This window comes from Astatotilapia calliptera, chromosome 12, assembly GCF_964374335.1.
Source record: "Astatotilapia calliptera chromosome 12, fAstCal68.1, whole genome shotgun sequence".
In the NCBI taxonomy this organism is placed as follows: Eukaryota; Metazoa; Chordata; class Actinopteri; order Cichliformes; family Cichlidae; genus Astatotilapia; species Astatotilapia calliptera.
This window is the reverse complement of record NC_137433.1, coordinates 34946150-34967548: the sequence shown is the minus strand read 5'-3', so window position 1 is coordinate 34967548 and position 21399 is coordinate 34946150. Positions and strand designations below refer to the sequence as shown.

General features: G+C 38.4%; 3 protein-coding genes and 1 long non-coding RNA gene across 8 annotated transcripts; 2 read left to right on the top strand and 2 right to left on the bottom strand.

Moving 5' to 3' along the window:
• Positions 1–242: 242 nt before the first annotated feature.
• Positions 243–3967, bottom strand: LOC113032999 (natterin-3-like). 2 transcript variants are annotated; one of them, XM_080309473.1, is made up of 3 exons: positions 3747–3967; positions 2405–2519; positions 243–1385 (listed from the first exon to the last, which is right to left on the bottom strand). In XM_080309473.1, the coding sequence occupies exons 2-3, from the start codon at positions 2517–2519 to the stop codon at positions 295–297; spliced, it is 1206 nt and encodes a 401-aa protein (XP_080165599.1). In that variant the 5' UTR covers positions 3747–3967; the 3' UTR covers positions 243–294. The 2 variants fall into 2 exon arrangements, with proteins under 2 accessions (XP_080165599.1, XP_026042003.2); XM_026186218.2 differs by having other exon boundaries at positions 3716–3871.
• Positions 3968–6407: 2440 nt separating this feature from the next.
• Positions 6408–10922, bottom strand: LOC113034196 (natterin-3-like). 2 transcript variants are annotated; one of them, XM_080309471.1, is made up of 3 exons: positions 10884–10922; positions 8004–8097; positions 6408–7675 (listed from the first exon to the last, which is right to left on the bottom strand). In XM_080309471.1, the coding sequence occupies exons 1-3, from the start codon at positions 10905–10907 to the stop codon at positions 6588–6590; spliced, it is 1206 nt and encodes a 401-aa protein (XP_080165597.1). In that variant the 5' UTR covers positions 10908–10922; the 3' UTR covers positions 6408–6587. The 2 variants fall into 2 exon arrangements, with proteins under 2 accessions (XP_080165597.1, XP_080165598.1); XM_080309472.1 differs by lacking the exon at positions 10884–10922 and adding an exon at positions 8948–9080.
• On the top strand, positions 8974–10441 carry LOC145432487 (uncharacterized). Its single transcript, XR_013912788.1, has 3 exons — positions 8974–9205; positions 9511–9654; positions 10392–10441. It is a non-coding gene; the product is annotated as an uncharacterized LOC145432487 (long non-coding RNA).
• A 3316-nt stretch (positions 10923–14238) lies between the features above and the next one.
• LOC113033714 (natterin-3-like) lies at positions 14239–19557 on the top strand. 3 transcript variants are annotated; one of them, XM_026187771.2, is made up of 3 exons: positions 14239–14314; positions 16791–16868; positions 17552–19557. In XM_026187771.2, the coding sequence occupies exons 1-3, from the start codon at positions 14308–14310 to the stop codon at positions 18853–18855; spliced, it is 1389 nt and encodes a 462-aa protein (XP_026043556.2). In that variant the 5' UTR covers positions 14239–14307; the 3' UTR covers positions 18856–19557. The 3 variants fall into 3 exon arrangements, with proteins under 3 accessions (XP_026043556.2, XP_080165596.1, XP_026043554.2); XM_080309470.1 differs by lacking the exon at positions 14239–14314 and adding an exon at positions 15235–15353; XM_026187769.2 differs by lacking the exon at positions 14239–14314 and having other exon boundaries at positions 16609–16868.
• The last annotated feature ends 1842 nt before the right edge of the window (positions 19558–21399 follow it).

The window sequence follows — 21399 nt, the reverse complement described above, 5'->3', positions numbered from 1 at the left end:
GTTGTTGTGTTTAATGGCTGTGGCTGTGGTGGAACACAGTAGTTTCCCAATTTCTGGCAATTTCCCTTTCACTTGAACTTTTGGAAACTTTTCATCAACGGATGAACAGCAAAATGTAATGCATGCTACATGTTTAAAATTAGTGTGTAGATATCAAAATAAGCAGTAGGGCGTTGGAGCTCGATGAGTCAAAATTCTTTTAAATCCTCCAAAAATTAAAGAATGCAAAACAACGATTCACCTTGAATTTTGATTGCGCTTTATTTGAAAAACAAAGCATCAGCAGACTCATCATCAGTTTTGATCTGGGGAGCAGGGGACAGCATCAGGCACTGGCTGACACCGTTCCACCACAGCATTGATTTCGCCAACACTCACGCCGTCATAGGTGCCTGTGATGTAGGTCCAGTGGGTGTCTCCGTTGTGGTTGGTCCTGCTCAGCCGGCCGGTGAAAGGGATGTCAGCCTTCATCTTTCTGCCATCCATCCTCACGGTGCAGGAGTGATTGGGTGGGACCAGCAGCTCCACAGAGACAGCGTGACTGATTGACTCCACAATGGTGGTCCCCTTTGAGAAGGTCACCGTCTGCTCCTTGGACAACTCCACATTACCCGGACCAAAGATAGGAACTTTGGCTGTCATGGTGGACACAGAGCCATTGCGGGTCTCCCTGCCGATATCCCATTTCTTCTCCACTGTGCTGGTCTTCTCCAGTGTGACTGTCTTCTCCACATTTCTGCACTCCAGGTTGGTGACCTTAGTGAGCTTCAGGGCTTCTGGAGGATGGTGGAACAGCTCCATCTGGTCAATGGCATACTCCACATGAGAGATGTGCTGGCTGTAGCTGTCTCTGTTGATAGCAAGCACCTGGTAGTTTTTGTACCAGTATTCATCCCCCTCCCAGGGGAGGAAGAAGGCTTCATGTTTGGTCACCACTTTACCAAGACCATACTTATTCTTACCCACATATATGTCTGAGTTGGGACAGGTTTTGATGGCATACTCAGGAACAGAGCCATATGAATCTTCAACCCACTGCAGGAACTCAAAGTGGTCCACGTTAACCAGGACTTCGAACTTGGAGGATGCATATTCTTTGTCAGCGTAGGGGTACTGGCAGAAGTTCCCTTTGCTGGGAGTGTAGAAACCAGCCTCACAGTTGACTTTGCACACATAGTCGGTACGTTCGGTGTAGCCGTTGAAGATGGCAACAGCGCCATTTGGGAGGGAACCGCTCCATGTGACCCACCTAAGGTTGACATGTTCACCAAACATGGGGCTTGAGTGTGAAGTCGTCTCAGTTTCTGAGGTTTCTACAACTTTAGGGGGGCTGAGAGCTCCCCGGGAAGGAACAACATTTCCCAAGGTGGGGTTAAGCCATGGCTCTGTAAGACAAGATAGAAAGATAGTGGCTGTAGGATTTATTCTAGACAAACAAAAGTTTCAACTCATTTGAAACATTTACTACCAAAACTGTTAAGACGTGTTCTTAAAAAATAAAAAAAGCAGAATAGAGTTTGAATGAAAGACTGACACTTGCTTTCAACCAAAGTGTTAAGCAGAAAGAAACATTGTTGACATCAGGTAGTTTCATACCTAGTTTTTTAAGCACCGTGAGGATGAAAGTGTATCCACTAGTGACAGTTAATGGGTTAGGGTCTTAATATAAATTCAGCACCTTCACAAACTTAACACAACCTTACATGAGCGCACCATAACACCATACATAAGGTGATGGAAAAAAGTGTTACAAAGCAATCCCTTAGATTAAACCTGGTTGCTATTTCCTCTGAACCTTTTCCAACATTCCTCTTATTTTTAGTCCCAGCCTGACTAACTGGACTTACAGATCTCGGATGCAAGTTGGACACGTCCTACAGAGCCAAAAGACCAATGCGTCATTTGAATATATTTTGGGGGAAACAAAATGAGAAAAAACTAAAATAAAGAAAGCCAAATCTGCCAAGAAGGCTGAGTAGGGTTGGTGTGGCCAGAAAAATCTCCCCTTTTCAGTGCTTTAACCCCCCTTAATGCCCAGTGTGTCATATTTGATACATGAGTTTATTTAAGTTTTAAGACTTTAAATTATCAGTGTAATTTTTCTCCCCTGAAAAACCTAAATACATTTTAAAACACATTTTTAAGCAATGCATTTTTTAAAAGTTAGAAGTCTTCAAACTGCAGACTTTGCTCTCACGAACACTGATGATCCTTGACATACAGGTTTTATCAGTCTGACACAGAAGTAGATGATTCAGCTGTGTGCAAGTTCGAGTGTTGAAATCACAGGTGCAAGTGATTAGAACTGGAGCTCAGATACGGTTCTTATTTTTCTAGTGGGAGGAGTCATGTAGTCATTAAAGTAATGTGCTGTGATAAACTGTAGGATTATAATGTGACTGACTGCTGGGTTTTTCTTCCCCATCCTGCTGCTGGAAAACGTAGAGCAGCGGGTCAGACTGTAGCGCCGGGCTGCACAGCTGCAGCACTGCCAGGAGAACAGCAACACACCACCTCATCTGGACACACAAAGAAACACCGGCAGTAGTATGTCATCATCAGTTGGCAATCAAATTCAAATTCAAATTTTATTTGTCACACACACACAACCATACACAGTATGACATGGGGGTGAAATGCTTGTAGCTGTACAATGCCCGACCATTGTCACTGTGCGCGAACGCTGCAACATGGAAATGTACACTTCTAAAAGCTAAAAATAAACAACCATTAAAAAACTCATGTGGTCAACACAGTTTTAAATCAATGGAAAAAAAATGGAAAACTATTAAAAATAGGAGTCAATTTTAATCCAATTAATTTTTTGCTTATTTTTAATTAAACAGATATAGAGGAATACTTAACAGTAATCTGCGTTGGACAAGTCAGAATACATTGAAAGAATTATTATTCATGTCCGAGGCAATCAAAATTATATTACTTGACTTAGTTTATTGATATAAATATTTAGTCAGAAAACAGACGTGAGAACTTTATACAATAAGATGCATTTATAAACTTTTACATTTGTATGCATAATATATGCAACACTGATTATTCTGCCTGTCTGTGATGAGCCTTTGACACACACAGCTGACTTAGCTTGTGTACTTTAAAATATATATCTTTAAATAGTGTATTGTTAGAAAAGACTGTTATTTTGTTGTTTATGTAAAGATCACTGGTGTTTATAAATGACTGGACATATATACACAGCTAGGTTGCTACAATTCATCAAAACTAAATCCCCAATTACAGTAATCTTTCTCTAAAAATGAAACCAAATGAATGAAAAAAGAACCAGCTCTGAATCTAAATAGTACCAGTATCACATGCCCTTACATACAATGTATAGAAATTACTTCAGGTAAGTGAATGAAATAAAAGAAAGTCACATCTGCAGGATATCACAGCAGGATTAGCATCACATAAATTAGTAATTAAGGCGGTAAATTATAAACTGAGTGTCCCATTACTGTATGTTTATAAGATTACTAAATGAAGATCAGACTTAAGAAATCATCCCTGAATGCCGAGTATAAAACCAAACAGTAAGAAAGATTTTGACCTGAAATTTGTTGATCTGTTTATTGATTTCACATGACAGATAAGACAGAGATAAAAAATAAAAAAAATTCAAGCTTAAATTCAAGCCCACAGCAGCCATTCATTCAGATATAGAGAAGTTGGGTTTTTTTGTTGTTGTTTTTTTTACCTTGACAGGTTCCTTCTGCAGTGACTCTTACCTGCAGTAAGTGCGAAGCTTTAAAACCTCCCTTCAGACTTATTGCCCTCAATAAACAGGAGAGATAAAGCTTCTCGTCTGTCTGGTTCACAGTTTGCTGTCCTGCAGCTCACTTTGAATCAAAATGTTTTTATCGAAGGATTTGAAGAGAAAAAAACTGCACGTGAAACTTCAAATCAAACTTCTATGGAGGGAGAAAAACTAACTGAGTTTGTTTGAGATTCTGCAACATACCGTTACACTCATATGGTGTGTAATCATACTGACAGTTACAGCCAATTGGCAGCTTTAATGTCTTGTTCAAGGACACAGTCTTACAGAGGCTGTGAGTGTCATGAAGTCTTCTGCCTGCTCAGAGGATTTGAAAAACTAAAATAGGTCAAACATCCAGGGTACGAATGCTTGTTTCTGTTACTTTACAATGCAGATGATGAATTGGTGCAGTTTTGCTATTGAAACTTGAATTGAAAATTGGTTATAAGTAAAATAATTTTGAAAGAAGTAAGAAAGAATTTGTTTTTCCATTGTGATACCCAAGGAGAAAACTAATTTGGTTGCACTGTTTTAACAACTTACATTTTTTCAGCCCTCAAAATGAATTGTGAATATCTTCTATGAAGTGATGAAATGCTGGAAAAATTGTGTGAACTCACTCGTACCTATGTGCGTACATAGGGACAGGTCAGGTACTTAGATAATGTGGAACAGTTTAATAGTATGTGGCGAAACTTTTCAATGTACTGTGCAAAAAAAAGAGCTGCTCCTGAGGGGGTTTGTGGACTGATTATTTTTTTAGAATAACATCAAGACACTGAGATATTCCATCATTTGGTGTTTGATGAAAGCTTTTTATCAGTGTACAAAACTCCAACAGATGTATGAGGAGCCTAGCTTACAGCATTGTCTTCCTCATCAAACCCCTCTTGGCCTATAGATGAGGAGCACTTTCATCTGTTGTATTGGTTTTTAGTCACCGTGAGAACCCAAAACATGCCAGCCACAGTTTCCCTTCACTGTGGAAGTCAAGATTTAAGGGTTTTCCTTAAATTTGCAAAGAATTTAGGTCAGCTTAAAGACTCATGAATGGATGGCTGTGGTTGACCTTGACCTGAAAGCCTGCAGCTCACGAGTGTTGGAAACAAAAGTCCTCATGCGCCTGATGATAACAGGACTCCTTATTGATCCTTGCTCTTATTTAATAAGATCGTTAAAAGTGCCTCATAAATAAATTTGCTTGGATTTAGTGTGTCGTATCTACTCGATCACATGATGTCCAAAGTGCTGTGGCCTCTCTCTCGCCGCTGATGAAAAGATCCTGTACGTTCAGATAAGCTCGGACAGAGAACAAGTTGATTAGATCTCCTGTAATAGCGGGTCAGTGATTAAGACGGGCCTTGTTGCGTAATGTCGCTGGCTGCCAAGATTCAGCTGGAGAAGAAGCCGCTCAGCACGGACATTGTTCTCCACACACAGTGCTATCATTGAAAATCGCTGATGTCAGGGCCATCTCTGTGCGTCCTTCAGACAGAAAGTTATTATCAATTTATTTATTTAGGTCTGAATGAGGACTGTGTATCAAACAAGGCTGTGCAAAGGTCATTTGCACTGATTAAACTGCACAGTCACCAGTTTCAGCTGCTTCAGCATTCAGTCTCTGTCTGTAAAGAACATTTATATTATGCTATTCAGATTCAGCCTATATCAGTGAGCGTGCCAAGCAGTTATTCAGTCAGACAGCTGATGATGTTTTTCTGTCTCACCATTTTATTTTCACACAATAGAGGCTAAATGTTCTCAGTGTGATTTTCAGTTTCAAATTAAATGATTATTTTATTCATTATCAAAACTGGACAATGGATTGTGCTACAAAACAAATTAAAAGCGCTTTTTAAAAACTGTTAGCACATCATTTCCAGAAAGTTTTTCTGTAGTTGTCCAACGGCAACAAATTATTTTCTTACCCATGTTTGAAATCAGTTTGTGTCGTTGTCTTGAAAAAATGACTGAACTAATGTCTCTTTTCCGCTTATTCAGTCTTCTACCAAAACACATTTATATCTATGACACTAATGTGAATTGTGAATAAAAGTTTAACCAAGAACTGAATAATATAAAGGGAAAAAATATATATACCCCAGGGCCTATCACAGAGTTATTATGCCTATGAACCCATGCTGATGCTGCCTTGGGTTGCTATGTGAGACCAGATGAAAGCTGTGGGTAAATATTTTCTTCCAAAAAGAGAAATTTGAATGTTTTAGAACTTAGGAAACATTTTAAAAACACAAGTTCTGACAGTGAAAATAAAGATAAACTTTTCAATTGTGTAACTCAACCTGTAGTCTTGGTTCACCTGTTAGAATTACAGCTTTGTAATAATGAGAAGCATGACATCAGAACTGTGTGTCAGAAGTCAAATTATTATTTATGCCTTCTAATGAATCTGAAATAGTACTATGTTTGCTATGCTGTGGGTTAATAGAGGGATATGTCTTTATTGAAAGTAGATCAATTATTGTGCCAATTTACAAATGATATAGCAGAAATAGAAAACCGTGCTTGAGTACATATCTGGCCTCAATTGTCCAGATACCCTTTTTTTTTGGCACATTCTGGTGATTGATTTTAATGAGCTAAATTAACAAAATGCAGAAAACAGGAGAAACGTGCCAAATTGCTTTATTTTTGAATAAACTCATACACTTGCGCACATGAAAGATATTTTAAATTTACCAACAAAGACATGAGTGGTATTTTTTATTGTGACATATCATTTGCTTCCATTATCACAATCACCAGATAAGATCAGAAAAATACTATTTCGTGTATCTTCTCCCAGGTTTTAGGGGCAAGGCTTGGCATCTATGACAGGTTCACAGCGGTCCACCACTGCCCGGACTTCTCCGATCTGGACGCCGTCGTACGTCCCGGTGATGGTGGTCCACTGGGTTTCTCCGTTGCGGTAGGTTCGGCTGAGGCGAGCCGTGTAGGGGATATCGGCTTTGATCTTGCGTCCCTCCATGCGGACTTTGCAGGTGTGGTTTGGTGGGACTCTGAGCTCCACAGACACGGAGTGGCTGAGCGTCTCGATTACGGTGGTTCCCCTGGAGAACTGCAGCGTCTTCTCAGCACCAAGCTCAATGCCCCCGGAGCCGATGAAGGGGATTTCGGCTGTGATGCTGCCCGTGACACCAAGCATCGTGGCTCGTCCGATGTTCCAGGTAGTCTCTACCTCTGAGGTCTTTGTGATGGTGACTGTCTTCACCACTGTCTGGCACTCATTGTTGGTGATACCAGAGATACGCATGGTCTCAGGAGGATACTGGAAGATGGTGACCTCATCAATGCCGTACTTAACATCAGAGATGTGCTGGGTGTAGGCGTCCCTGTTGATGGCCAGGACCTGATAGTTCTTATACCAGTACTCATCACCTTCCCAGGGCAAGAAGAAGGCCTCAAACTGAGGAACAACCTTCCCGAGACCGTACTTGTTCTTTCCAACGTAGATGTCAACTCCTGCACACGTCCTCACTGAATGTTGTGGCAGTGAACCGTAGGAGCCTTCCTTCCATTCCAGGAATTCAAAGTTGTCCTTGTTAGCCAGGATCTCAAACTCAGGGGCGTAATACTCACGGTCACCATAGGGGTAGCGGCAGTAAGGTCCCAGGTTAGGGTTATAAAAGCCAGCCTCACACTTGTACTTGCAGACATAGTCAATACGCTCGGTATAGCCGTTGTAGATGGAAACGGCTCCATTGGGCAGAGATCCATCCCAGGTCAGCCACTGCAGGTTGACATTATCGCCAAAGAGGAAGGAGGAAGGCAGATCCTGTTGCTGCTCCAGATCAGCAGGATTTAGAGGACCCAACACCTTTGTGTTACCAGTTGGTTCAGGGACCCGGCCCTCCACCTCTGGTTTCAATAAGGACACTATATAAGAGAGACAAAGAAAAGAAAAAATGCCATAAAACAGAAGAGATAAGTGTCAAACACATCAACCTCATTTCAGGCAACAAGCTTTAATCTCTTTTTAACCTCTTAACACTTGAATGATCCTGAATTAAGGTTGTTTTTCCTTTCTTTTATTCTAGCTACAAAATATGCAAAATATTCAGAAACTACATTTTTGTGGGGGATCTTTGGATGTTGAACGCAACACACTTCAGGTTTACTTTGGTTTAAGTGTTACTATGGGTGTAACACAAAGCTGTTATCCATATCTCTATACAATATGTCATAAAACGCATGATATGCTTACCTTTTCTGAGTTGTATGCTCTTCTTCACAATGTCCTGCAGACTGGCTGAGGACAGAGCCAGCAGGGCCGAGAGCAACAACACAGACAGCTTCATCTGAAGATGAAACACAAAACCTTAGTTATGAGATCTTTTTACAAGCTAAATCTTTAACATCAGAATCTATTATTCCACCAATCCAGCTATCCAAATGACAAATGAGCTCAAATATTTTCTGGCGTAATATTTTACAGTTTCAAATATTATTTCTTTCTTTCAGCTAGTTTCAGTTATTACAATTTTTATCTTCACCAGTGTCAAACACCTTAAACGACAAAGAACTAAATTTACAGCCATTTATTTTTGACTTTACTCTGAAAGGTTAGAATCCAACATAGTGAACTCCATTTTCACTGAAAACCCCCCAAATATAGAAGAAATAAACATCTGTGCCACCACAATAACGCTTTATATGTAGTTTATCTTCTATGTTACATTTTTGGGTGTATTGGGTCTATTTATTCTACATTTCCCCCCATCTCTCCGACCCAAAAGAGACAGTATTTATGACAGTAGTATGCATCAGTGAAACAAAACAAATACAAATTTAAAGCATTATAAATTTATATTATTATAAATATATAAATTAATATATATAAATATATATTATCATACTATTATTTCCATTATAGGTCAGGTGGAAGTTATAAACACACATATAGCATATAAAATAACTTTACATTTGATGACTTATTGCCTTAAAATGGTAATATTAAAGCATTTCTTAAAACCACACTATATATTAAAATAGTAGAGTTCCTCTTGCCACATCTGATTAGATTTTTACTTGACATACATTTATAAAATAAAATGAAATATCCCACTTTATTAAAAGAAAATTAACATCTGAATATGTCAGATTATTGTCATTAGAAATTTGAGCATGAATGTGCTGATCAGCACTCACCCTTACTGTTGCTCTCTGGTGAGTCCACCTCGGGACACCTCCAGGTTTATATAGCTGCTTTATGGCTGAATCATAAAGCAGACTGTGCACTTTCACTGTCTGGATACTGACTTTGAGCAATAAACTGGTCAAAGAAAACTGTGTGAATGTGTGTGTGAATGGGTGAATGACTGAATGTAGTGTAAAGCGCTTTGGGGTCCATACACTGTAATCCCAAAAGTTATTTGCATTCAAATGGTTTAGCTATAATCACTGATGGTAATTCATTTTCTTTGTAAAACTAAAATCATATAACTGTGTCAGACAGAACTCATTGGTGGAAGCTTTTTGCACTTAACCTATATTGTTTTGCATGTGATGCACTAAAATGAATACATTTAACATGGTCCTTTCTATTTTAAGTTTATTCTAATAAATAGTTTAAGTTCAATTTTTTATAAGAGAATAAGTTTTAAACTCAACACTCAAATAATAAAAGTAAATGTGATGTTTACTGATCATGTTTAGTTGAAAGCACTTTCACTATTTTTAAGTTTTTGTTGCCCCTCCCATATTTTTCCCAGCACTGGAACCGAAGAGACGTCTGGACTTGTTTGTCAGGAAAAATTAAGACAAGTCGTTTTTGGTGGTTTTGCCTGGGATTGGACATGTTTGTTTCACTCTACAGTCGATAGGGAGTACTTTTCCTCAAACCTCCACGCACACTGGTGAGTTAAATCTTTTTATTTCAACTTTAAGCAAAAATAGTTGCATGTTACATTACGCAAATGTGCACGCTAATTCAATCTACAGTGAACCCTCGTTTACCGCGGGGGTTACGTCCCAAAAACAACCCGCAATAAGTGAAATCCGCAAAGTAGTGAAAAGTATTTATTATAAATGTTTTAAGGCTGTAACCCTCACAGCCTTAACCCCTGCTCATGCGTAATGGTTCTAGCATCTTCCTCGTCCATCCAAACCGCGCGGTTCCATTGTGTGATGTGAGCACATCCAAACCGTGTTCAGGGTTAGCCCGGGTCCGGACTCCGGCCCCGGTCAGAGGAGGAGGACCAGAGCACGGCCGGGCACCTCCAGCCGTTCACACGGACAAATAAACCTGTCATTATTCTCTGCACAGCCGCGCTCTGACGCTCAGCCCCTCGCTGAGGCTCGAGGGGCTGAACCTGCACCTGTACGGCCTCTCGTAAAGTTTACTTTATTAACATGTGCGCCGCTGCAGCGCCATTCTCTTGACGGGTTGCTGCCTTATCAACATTGAAGAATGGGTCAAATGCAGAGGACAAACTTCATTATACAGTTGTTTAATGACAATAAGCCTTACAGATTCCCCAAAATTTCCTGTTGTTTTTTTATTTGAACAATTAACTTGTACTTAAATAATAAACAACATTTATAGAAATACAATACTTTGACCTTTTATACTTGTGTTACTCTCCACCAACAGGTTAACTCACAGTCCCCCCCCCTAGAATGCTGCTGATGGTGACCTTGAAATCCCAATAGGAATCATCTTCAATGGTGAAAACGGAAGTCCAGAGCAAGAACTGAACCCCTGCCAGCTGGGGATCCTTCTAGAGGACAATGTGGTAATGGATTCCATCTGCAGTCTTCCTTTGGCAATGTGTCTCCTGTTTGGACTGACTTATGCACTCCACTTGGAGTACCCAAAGTGCATGAAGAATACATTCCTGTTTATCCAGCAGATTATGCTGAATCTGGGACGAAACGATCCTCCTCCAAAACTCCAAAGGCTAAAAAATGAGCTTTCAATGTGTGCATAGATACACTGAATGTTCACTCTTCATTGAGCAGCTTTTTCTCAAGTTCAGGAAGTCATTATTGTGTTTGTAATTGTCTTTTTTTGTTTTTAGTGGATGGCAAAACCAGGGCTTAAAGGAGTAGTTCACTGATTTTACATACTGAGATATGTTCTTACCTTAGCTTTGAAGAGTTGATGCATACCTGTCTTGTCTTTGTGCGAGACAAAGGCTCTCCCATATATTCCAACTACCTCCACTTTTTGCTCCTTTTAGAAGCTACCGAGCTCCTCCACGTTTTCCCTATTTATGTAAAATTACATGAAAGGTTACACTATCTAAGTTTAGTTTCACTAAATTTAATGTATAGATTTTTTAAGCCGATAAAAAGGGGCACTATATTACAAGCGCGCAGTAACCCTAGTGCACTCTGGAGCATAGACTGAGTTACTGGGGGGATGAAGAAGTGCTCCTACAGTGTTATTACACCTTGTAATATAGTACCCCTTCTTATCGGCTTAGAAAATCCACACGTTAAATTTAGTTAAACTAAACTTGGAGAGTGTCACTTTTCATGTAATTTTACATAAATAGGGAAAACATGGGGGAACTTGGTAGCTTCTAAAAGGAGCAAAAAGTGGAGGTATTTGGAATATATGGGAGAGGCTTTGCTCCATTTGCATGACTGAGGGCACGCACAAAGACAAGACTGGTACACATCAACTTGTCAAAGCTAAGGTAAGAACATATCTTATTACGTAAAATCAGTGAACTATTCCTTTAATTTCATTGTCTCGCTGGGGCCATTCCTTATTCCATAGTTTTTATTTTTCCAAGTTAAAATATTTGTGAAAATAAGTTTTACTGTTACAACTTGTTACCCAGAGTGTCGCACCAAAGTTCTTTACTTGTGATACACAGTTTTATCTGTTTAAAAGGATTGTTTTAAAGAAAATGTTTTATTGGAAGTCCAATTGTGCTAACAAAAAACTTACTGTTAAAAAAAACTACCTCAGAGACCACAAATAAATTCTTGTCAAAAAGTGGCTAGGAACAACTGAAATATTGTGTTTGTTTCTGAAAGAAATGTCTTCTTAGAAGCGCCATGTGTAAAAATTGGAATATTGTTCAAAGGAAAACAAAAGTCTTGTTTTGTTATAAATAAAGTAAAAAACAAAAACAAAAAACACTTTAGTGGTCTTTGGTTTTGAGTGTGTTTGCCTTGACATATTAAGTTTTAGTAATAATAATACATTTAATTAAAAGACGCTTTTAATTAAACACTATGCAAAAAAGTGAGTTTTGTAATATTAGCACCACTTAAACAATTTAGTTTTTTCTATTAATATTAATTTAACTGTACTTAAACAAATTATTTTTGAAATATTGAATACTTAAACACTTTAGGTAGCGATGACTCAATATAGTAAATTGTGACAATTTTACTTTTAAGTTTACTTGACTAAATCAGTTAATTTTTTGTTTTGGGTTGATTACTCAAATCATTTGAAGGGAATCGGTTTCCTCAAACGATTTAAGTGTATTGAACTTATCCGGGTTTACAGTGTAGGGACTAAGTAAAGCTGTCATGGTTAGCTGTGTGGCAGGCAGGCAGGAGTGGTGGACACAAAATACAGGATTCAACACGGAAGTCAAACTTAAAGCGCAGCTTTATTGCTGGGACAAAAACCTCTAAAACTCATCAAACCAAACAAAACTCTGTACAGAGGAACTAAGGACTGAAACACTGGGAAAGAAACACTAAGCCAGAGCAGGAGACTAAACACACAGCAGGTTGAGGGTACAACACAACAGGGGAAACAGGAAAACACAGGGCTTATATACACAGGGGAGTAATCAGGGAATGGAAAACAGGAGGGAGACACAGGGAGCAAAGCTAGACACACTGACACAAGGCACAACCTTTCACAATAAAACAGGAAACAAGAAACAGACAGACCTGACACTGAACTGAACCTAAACTAAACAAGAGACACAACCTAAGAACTAATCCCTCACAAAGAATAACTAAAACACAGAATAATACTAATAAACAAAGCATAACAAAAGGATCAGAATACAAACCATAATACAAAGGAATTTAAGAACTGAAAATGCTGGGTCAAAATGACCCAGGACCGTGACAAAAGCGCTATACAAATGCAAGCCATTTACTGGTTTTGTCGGGATTGTTTTCAGATTAAGATGAAATTCCTTTTCGCGAATGTGTGACTTCTTCATCCATGTAACCAGGACAAAAAGAGAACATAATTATTAATTTACACATTAATATACATAACACATAAGATGTGTTTTCATAGTTAACAATGTTATAGAGGTGTTTTGCATTGAAGTCACCATAAATCATTCAAATGAAACAAAAGCGTGAGGATTTTTCCTTATTAGACTTTGTCCCAAATTCTAAATATTGAGGATAAGAACAAAACAACACTGGCCCAGAAGAGGGCCGTCAAACAATGATTTTATTAAACACGCGTGGGAAGATGTACACTGCAACACATCAGCATAGATCTTCGCCCAAAAATAGCCTTCAGACTGCTTTTATTTCATCGGGGTTCCGCCCCTTCATGTGTGACTGATGAATATGACATGCATCAGTTGCAGTAAATGGTCAATTAAAAAGCTAAAAACAGAGAATGAAGTTCCTCTTTCAATCACATTCTTCCATACATGGCAATTTGTTTCACATTCCAGGTGGTCCCTGAGGGTTTGTACTCTTCTTTACTCTTCTTCTGTCACCTGTTACTAGGCAAACTCAAATGCAGCTAGAAGCAAAATTAATTCCAGGCCTTTGTGTTTGTAAGCGTGTATGCGTTTTAACCTTCTGTTGCACCGAGTCACTTACACCATAGATCGTCAGGACATCAAGCCAAACGAAGCTTAAGACCTTTAAATAGACTGAGCATCAACGCTTTGATGAGCACAACCTGCAATGTGTGTATAAAATGATTATGGCCGCACCTGTAATAAAAGTTTTAATCTAATGCCAGTAGCTTTTAATTAACTTTTAATGCAATGATAATGATGAAAGCTATATGTAGCAGTAAAATATTTTCTTTATTCCCACAACTTCTTTGTGCCTCTTCTCTGCCACCTGTCCAATCAATTCACCAGATATTTCTCCAGGAAATAGCATCACCATTACTATATAGTTCTCAGAATCAGCTCTTTGAGCACAAGAATGACAACATCACAGAGCATAAGTTTGATAACATCATGGAGAAGCTCACGGCTCTCCAACGGGAGATTGAGAGACCAGTGTCGGACTGTTAGAACAGCTTTGAAATTCATATGAGTTGTTCGCACTAAAGTAAAATACACCATCATTTCACGCGGATACCCCTTCGGCGCCAGCTGTGGTCTCAAGGCTGGAGCTGAACAACAACACCCTGATAACGACTGTGTTTAGACTGTTCCCCCCATTCAGAAATATAACAGCAAAATATTTTCAGGAAACTCCCTCACATCCTACTTTTATCGCACTGGCCCCTTTAAAAGAGAGTGGAAAGAGAAAGTAAGCACACACATACTTAATCACAAGGAAATCACAGGTCAGTTGAAGCAAGCGAAAGCAGACCGAAGATGGAAGGTGAGCACTGCTTATTGTGTTCTTTGCCAATTTTAACAAACATTACACATTTTCAAAACAGGTTGTAAACGTTTAGCTCCTCTTTCAAAAGGAATTCTGTCATGAATCGCTGTGTGGCAGGCAGGAGTTGGACCCAAGATGCAGGCACTCAGACTCGAGGGATGAACTCAAAAAACTCAGCTGTATTTGCTGACAGGGGAAAAGCATACTAAACTAAACTGGGAAAAATATAAACTCACACTTTGCAGAGAGGCACACAAGGAAACAAACAGCTTGAGGGTACGACGCGACACTGGGCACAGGAAAACACAGGGCTACACACACACACACACACACACACTAACATAAGACATAGACTTTCACAATAAAACAGAAAAAAAGACACAAGGATGCAGACTAGGAAACACAGACTTAACACGGGCAGAACTAAGAATAAACCAGAATAAGCTGGAACATAGAACATCATCATAATCATCATCATCACAAGCACTAAGAGAATAAGGAAACAATCAAACACACCAAAGTAACTTGAAAGGCAGATTCATCATAAAACCCAACAAAGCACCAGAGAAACATAAAGAACAATCATTCAAAAATAAACCAAAACATAACTCAAAATACTGGGTCAACCTGACCGTGACAAATTCCCCATCAGGGACGTGCAGAGTGGGGGGGGGGGGGGGGGGGGGGGGGGCTAGAGGGGCTTGAGCACCCTTTCCTGATGGGTGCCCAAAGTGCCCTTTTGTTGAGGCAACTTTTAAATTTTTTTTATTTATTTTTTTTATGTGTGTGTGCGTGCGGAGTCCTGTCTGTGCCCCTCAACAATAATATTTAACTATTAATCACAGTTTTGCTAAATAAAAGGATCTGGCTTGCATCAGTCACATGATCACTATTAACCAATGATCGCCCTCGACGGCAGAACGCGCTGGTTACGAGCCGGGAACGAGCTCACAAAGAGCACGCGCATTTTTTGCGGTCCGCAGCTGCAGGAGAAACACAAGTTAACTCAGAGACACAGACTGATGCGACAAAACCAGTAAGTAGCTGTACAGCGTACACTGTAGTGTGTAGCACACAGGAGTATTAGCTTATTACGTACACGTTGGTAAGCTGTCTTGTTGCAACTGACGAACTGAAACAAACGAGCATGCTGTGTGTGCAACAGCGCGACAAACATTATCTGTCCTTTTATTAACTGCACAAGCAGTGCTGGTCATAGCTGCTGGCTACCTGTGTAAGGCTGTCATGGGTCTGTAGCTCTGTCACCGTTTTAGGGAACATATTTAGTTTTAAAGTATTTAGAACATATTTAGTTTTAAAGTAAGTTTCTGGGCATTTCCTGCCTTTCTGGAGGGATTATATTTCACTAAAAAACGATCTAATATGCATGTCCACATAATAATTATTATAATTATAATATATTAAAAAACACACGCTGTATTTTAAAGAACATACATTAAGAAGCAGATTATATTAGATTTATATTTTAAATAAGACAAAAGTTGGATTTTACAGCAGTAAAATGATTGTATCTCTACAGTTTAAAGATGTAATAAGCTTTGCCCTGCACAGAGTGGATAGTGAAACAAATGGAATCATCATAAATACATTATTTCATATTTATTACTTCCCCCTCCTCTTTGCTTTATTATTGTAGCTCTAGTAATGAATAATAATGTAAGGATTCTGGATCAGCACCATGATGCCCATAGTATATACAGTATTCTTAAGAAGGTCTAAAATGTCACTGTGTGTGTGTGCATGTGTGTGTTTTATTTAGCTGGATTTAAAAAAATATTACTCATGATATAACATTGTGCAGACATGGCTGGTAAGGACATGAGGAGGAAACAGTAGGAGCTGTATGAGGCTACTAAAGGCAGTGCTATAACATTTTTCTGTCATCATTTTATTATAGATTAAGTGCAAGAGTTGTTAGGTGTGGATAATTAAATTATAGTTTATTGCAATAGCAAGTTGTGCCTTGTTCTCAGATAGACAGCAAGTGGAGAGTGATATATGAAATGATGGGATGGAAGAAGAGAAGCAAAGAGTGATTCACAGGCAGAGCCTAAATTATTTCTCACAGTTTTTTGCTGCCTTATGGTTCCAAGTGCTGTCACCAATCTTTGCATTTTGTTATTATCTCATGACACTTGTTTAATCAGCTACCATCTCTCCTATGGACTTTTTAATGTCTACAGTCTCAGATCAACACTGCCCTGCCCTTCCCATATTAGATTCTTGATGAATGTGTGTTGTTGTTATTCAGCCTGGTTCAATGTGCCCCTTTTTAACTTTGAGCACCCGCCCCTTTAAACCTCTCTGCACGTCCCTGTTCCCCATCTTGAGACAGTTCAGACTCTTGACTCAGTGTCTTCATAGCTTTGCTGTTCAGAGCTTTTATTGATTTTATACACTCCTGATTATATGATTTTTTCCCCTGTTTTCATATCCCACATACATTTGCCAGTGTTGTTGCTGCTGATCCTGTTAATTCTGTCTTCAGCCAGTTCTCATGACATTGAGAACAGTACGCAGCAGAAAGACGGTAAGCACAAACTGTCAGCAGAAATTTGGTAAATTATATGCTTATAATCAAATGTCTGACAGCAAATGTGATACAGAGGCTAATAACTTCATTTCATACTGTTTCAAATGGGTTTAAAAGTAAAAGGAATAGTGTGCCAAACAGACATAGAGCACAACGCCCAAGCAGTATATACTTGTACCCCTTTATTTGGAGCTGGGCCCAGCTCTTGGCTAAATTTACAGTTTGGAATGGAAAACTCTGGAATGGAAATCCCCCTCCAAGAAAAGAGCAGAAAAACAACCCCTCCCTCCCTTCCCTCTTATATTGAGTTAGGTTCCCAACACATGTTGTCACAATCACATTTTAGGAAAAAAGTTAAATATTAAGGAAATATTATAATATTTCTCTTAATAGTATAATAAGGAAATATATAGAAGTAAAATGATAATATATTATGTTTAATTATGTTTTTTTTTTCCCCCTATTGATGCTATATAATGATGCTATTATACGGTGTATTTTGATAGCACCTGGTCATCAAGCAAAGTGATGCAAATGAAAGAAATTAATAAAAATCTCAAAAAATCTTTATATTGCTACCTTTATTCTGGTGGTTAATGATTTTTCCATCATTTTACTTTTTGTGTATCTGCATTTTAAAATTTCATGCATGTCCTTTTCCTTTTTATCCACATGAACAGATTCCAGTGGCATCCCTCCAACTTCAGTGAACAGACCGATGCTAACAAATCTGCCACTTTTAAGTGTTCGTAACTTCAGACAGAAGAGGCAAGTTCAGTCTTCCTCCTTTGTCCCTATCAATGGCACTAACCTGATGTGGGTGACCTGGAACAACTCTCTTCCTAATCATACCGTCTCGATTTCCAATGGCTATACTAATCGAGTGGATTATATCTGTAAGTACAAGTGTGACGCTGGCTTTTATACGCCCAGCAAGGGTCGATATTGCTCCTTTTCCAGTAATAAAAGGAATAAAATAGGTTATAAATTTGAAATACTGGTTAACAAAGACAACTTTGAGATCCTGGAGTGGAATGATGGTTCGTATGGTTCAGTACCAAAGAATTCAGTCTGGACCTGCCCAGGGAAGCAAATATATGTGGGCAAGAACCATTATGGACTGGGGAAGGTGTCCACTCAAGATAAGGCTTTGTACTTGCCTTTTATCACAAAAGAACGTTCATACAACAACTATAAGGTCTTGACCATCAGTGAAAATGTAATCAGCCAACTGATCTACAATATCAGATACAACAATGATGATTCTAAAGTCTTCAAATTTCCTCCTGAGGTCATGCATGAAGCAACCATCAGCAATCATGAATGTCACAAAGTAGTGAAAACAGTGACACTCTCAAAGACAAATGAGGTGCAGCAGAGGTGGGACTTCACCTTTTCTGTCAAGTTTGGTGCTAAAACCACCATTAAGGCTGGCTTTCCAATCTTTGCAGAAGGAACTATTGAGGTCAGCACAGAGGTGCAGTTTCAGTTTACAAAGGGAGCCACTGTGACAGAGAGTATGACTGACACTGCCTCTGTGGTGCTTACCGTGCCACCAAACCACTCCTGTAAATTTTCCACTGTTCGGCGCAAAGAAAAAGTTGATATTTCATTCACAGCACTCCTCAGGCGTACTTACGGTAATGGAGAGATCCACACAACGTCAATCACTGGGACATATGATAATATTCACACTGGAAAAATCCAGACTGTGGTCGATCGATGTGAACTTCTAGAAAAATTCAAGCCTTGTCCGGTCCAATCCAGTTCCACTGAACAGAAAAACGCAGCAAACCACACAAAACACAACGAAAATAGGAAAAAAGAAAACAGAAATAGGAAAAAACTGAGGCAATTGTCAGTTAATGTGAACTTCTTAGAAACCCCCAAACCTTGTCCAGTCCAATCTAGTTCCAGTATGTCTAATAATGTCAATCTTGTTTTTCTTCTCTTAACATTATTTTACCATTTTTGTTTTCTTTGAATCAGTTTGAGATGAATGTGATTAAACAGAAATGCATGGAAAAGCTTTTCTGGTTTTATGGTCTGTTACAGGAAAAATGTTTCTATGTTTCTTTACCTTCTTTTAAATGTGCAAGCATGCCCTTTTGTCTATGGTTAGATTAGTTTAGAATTATCTTTTTAGACTTTCTCAGCAAAGACATACTGTTTTGGGACATATTGTTTTAGATTGTTTTATCTCTCACAGCCTTCTCCCAGCTCTCTGCTGACGAGACTAGCGCCACATATGGAGTTGTTTATTTTATTTGTTTTGTATTTTCTTATCCTGTTCTCACTGTCTTTCCTATAAAAATTACCAAGCCACTGTGCATGGGGTGAGTTGTTCTTAGCAGCTCACCCGTGTACACGTTTGATAAAGAAAGTAACTTTGTCTCATTGTGTCTTTATTTCTCCTGGGTTTTTTACAGAGTTTTCCCCCAACATGGTCTTTACAATATAAATTCATAAGTCACGCTCACTGAGAGATAGAAAGCATGTGGATGTTTAGATTTTTATGACTAGCTGGGGGCCATCAGAGAGTATAAGAGTTTGAGTAACGGCCGACATTTTGAGATCTGCTGTGACCCTCTTCAGGCACATCTCCCATCCCGGATGTATTGCGCATTGTGTTTATATGAAATAATAAGAATTGTATGGATTAAAGTGATTGTTGATTGAGCATTTATACACCGAGTGTTGTCTTCCTTCAGCCCAAAAATCAAAGAATTGATCTTGAATATCATGAATTTTGAGAGACTGATAAAGTCACAGACACACTCAAATTCATGTTGTTGCTGTTAGAGGAGGCTCTACAAGACACTGAATAATGATTTTACTTTTATTCTTCACACACTGATTCTGGAATATCACTGACTTTTTGTTACATACATATTGTCTTGTATATCATATTATTACATTATTTTTAGAAAAGGTTTTGAAAAAGACAGGATAATATTTAGAATTATAAACTGATAAATATAAGAAACACTAAATAACAGCAGGCTAACGCATGATGTTAGTTTTTTTTTGCTACCATTGGTATTGTTACACAACAAATTTCCTTCTACAGGCTTATCACGATAAGTGTTTGTGCTGTAATGAGAAGATGACATTTTTTAACTGACATCTTTGAACTGAAATACTTTTATTAACAGAAATAATAGTGCCTCTAATGATTGGCCTGTTTTAAACTTTTGTATACAAACCATGGATGTAGTTTCCAGGTCTGAAAAGTGAAGCCTATGTGGAAGTACCTTAAGTCTGCATTTCTCTAATGATCAGCAAAGAGTCAACTCTTGTATTTGTGTAAACACTTCTGGTCATATGAACGTCTGGGAAAATAAATCTCTACTGCTCCCTTCATCCGTGACATCACTTTTCTGATGTGACGTTGTTAATCATGTGTCAGTGTGTTTCAGGTCAGTTCTTACAGAGTAATGCAAAAAATAATGTAATGAATAATGTAATGTATTGCTTTCTTTGGTGAGTAACTAAAATAAAGAAGTTAAAAACTCTACATCTTCAGATTATTCTAAAATGTGAAAAATAAAAAATGTTTTTATAACAACTTGAATGTGATAATTGTTAATGATTGTTCAATGATAGATAGATAGATAGATAGATAGATAGATAGATCTATTCTTCCTGCTAGTAGGACGGGGGATAACAGTGTCTGAATCTCAATCACAGTTCAGTGACATTAAAAAACCCCGAAACGAAACATAAAAGTCTTTAATGTTGGGGCTCATTCTGTTTTAATCATGTGTATTTATATTGGGGCTTGAGTTTGATGTTTGTTTTAAGCCAAATAGCTGGATTTACTTCATGGTTTGGAGTTTTTGGCGACTTCATATATGACTGCAAATATGTGGACAGAAAAATAAGCACAGGCAGTGAGCCCCTCTAGTGGACTGATAGAATAACTGTCTCTAAAGTAAAGTGCAGAAGTAAATATTTTCAGTTATACTTTTCAGCCATTCCACTGGTGAAGGTATAAACTGCAGATCCATGTAGACATTGATCCAGATTAAAATACAGCAGAATCTGTTGTGATGAATCTGAATCTGTGGTACGCATTCATGCTACCTATAGAACAACCTTAAAACAAAAGGCTTAAAACACAAAAACTCTAATTTCAGTTACAACTGATAAAACATGGTAAGATTTTGAGTTTTTGCAGTGTGGTAGTCAGTGTTGGGTGTAACGCGTTACTAAATTGGGTGTAAATTACCCAAGTCAGTGTTGGGTGTAAATTACAGTAACGCGTTACTTAATTACTTTTCCACTAAAAAAGTAGAGTAACTAATTACTGTTCATTTTTAGGTATTTTAATTACAGTTACTTACAATGTACTTGCGTTACATTGTAAAATAATTAAACTCGCTGAATATCATTATTTAATTTAATTAATTTATCTTCTAAACGTAGAAGTAAACTCTGCCGCTTTAACATCGCTGTAGTGCAGGTGCACGTCATTTCGCACCAGTTTGCTGCATAGTTGTATTCTAAAGCGGAAGATGTCAGACTC

Bases quoted from the DNA above. Each gene is read 5' to 3' on its own strand.
- LOC113032999 (XM_080309473.1), bottom strand. From the start codon at position 2,519: ATGAGGTGGTGTGTTGCTGTTCTCCTGGCAGTGCTGCAGCTGTGCAGC. The intron at 1,386-2,404 runs GTCAGTCACATT...CTTGTCTTACAG, and splicing joins TGGGGAAGAAAAACCCAGCA to AGCCATGGCTTAACCCCACC.
- LOC113034196 (XM_080309471.1), bottom strand. From the start codon at position 10,907: ATGCATCAACTCTTCAAAGCTAAG. The intron at 8,098-10,883 runs GTAAGAACATAT...TTTCATCTTCAG, and splicing joins ATCAACTCTTCAAAGCTAAG to ATGAAGCTGTCTGTGTTGTT. The intron at 7,676-8,003 runs GTAAGCATATCA...TCTCTTATATAG, and splicing joins GAGCATACAACTCAGAAAAG to TGTCCTTATTGAAACCAGAG.
- LOC113033714 (XM_026187769.2), top strand. From the start codon at position 16,748: ATGATTTTTTCCCCTGTTTTCATATCCCACATACATTTGCCAGTGTTG. The intron at 16,869-17,551 runs GTAAGCACAAAC...CCACATGAACAG, and splicing joins CAGTACGCAGCAGAAAGACG to ATTCCAGTGGCATCCCTCCA.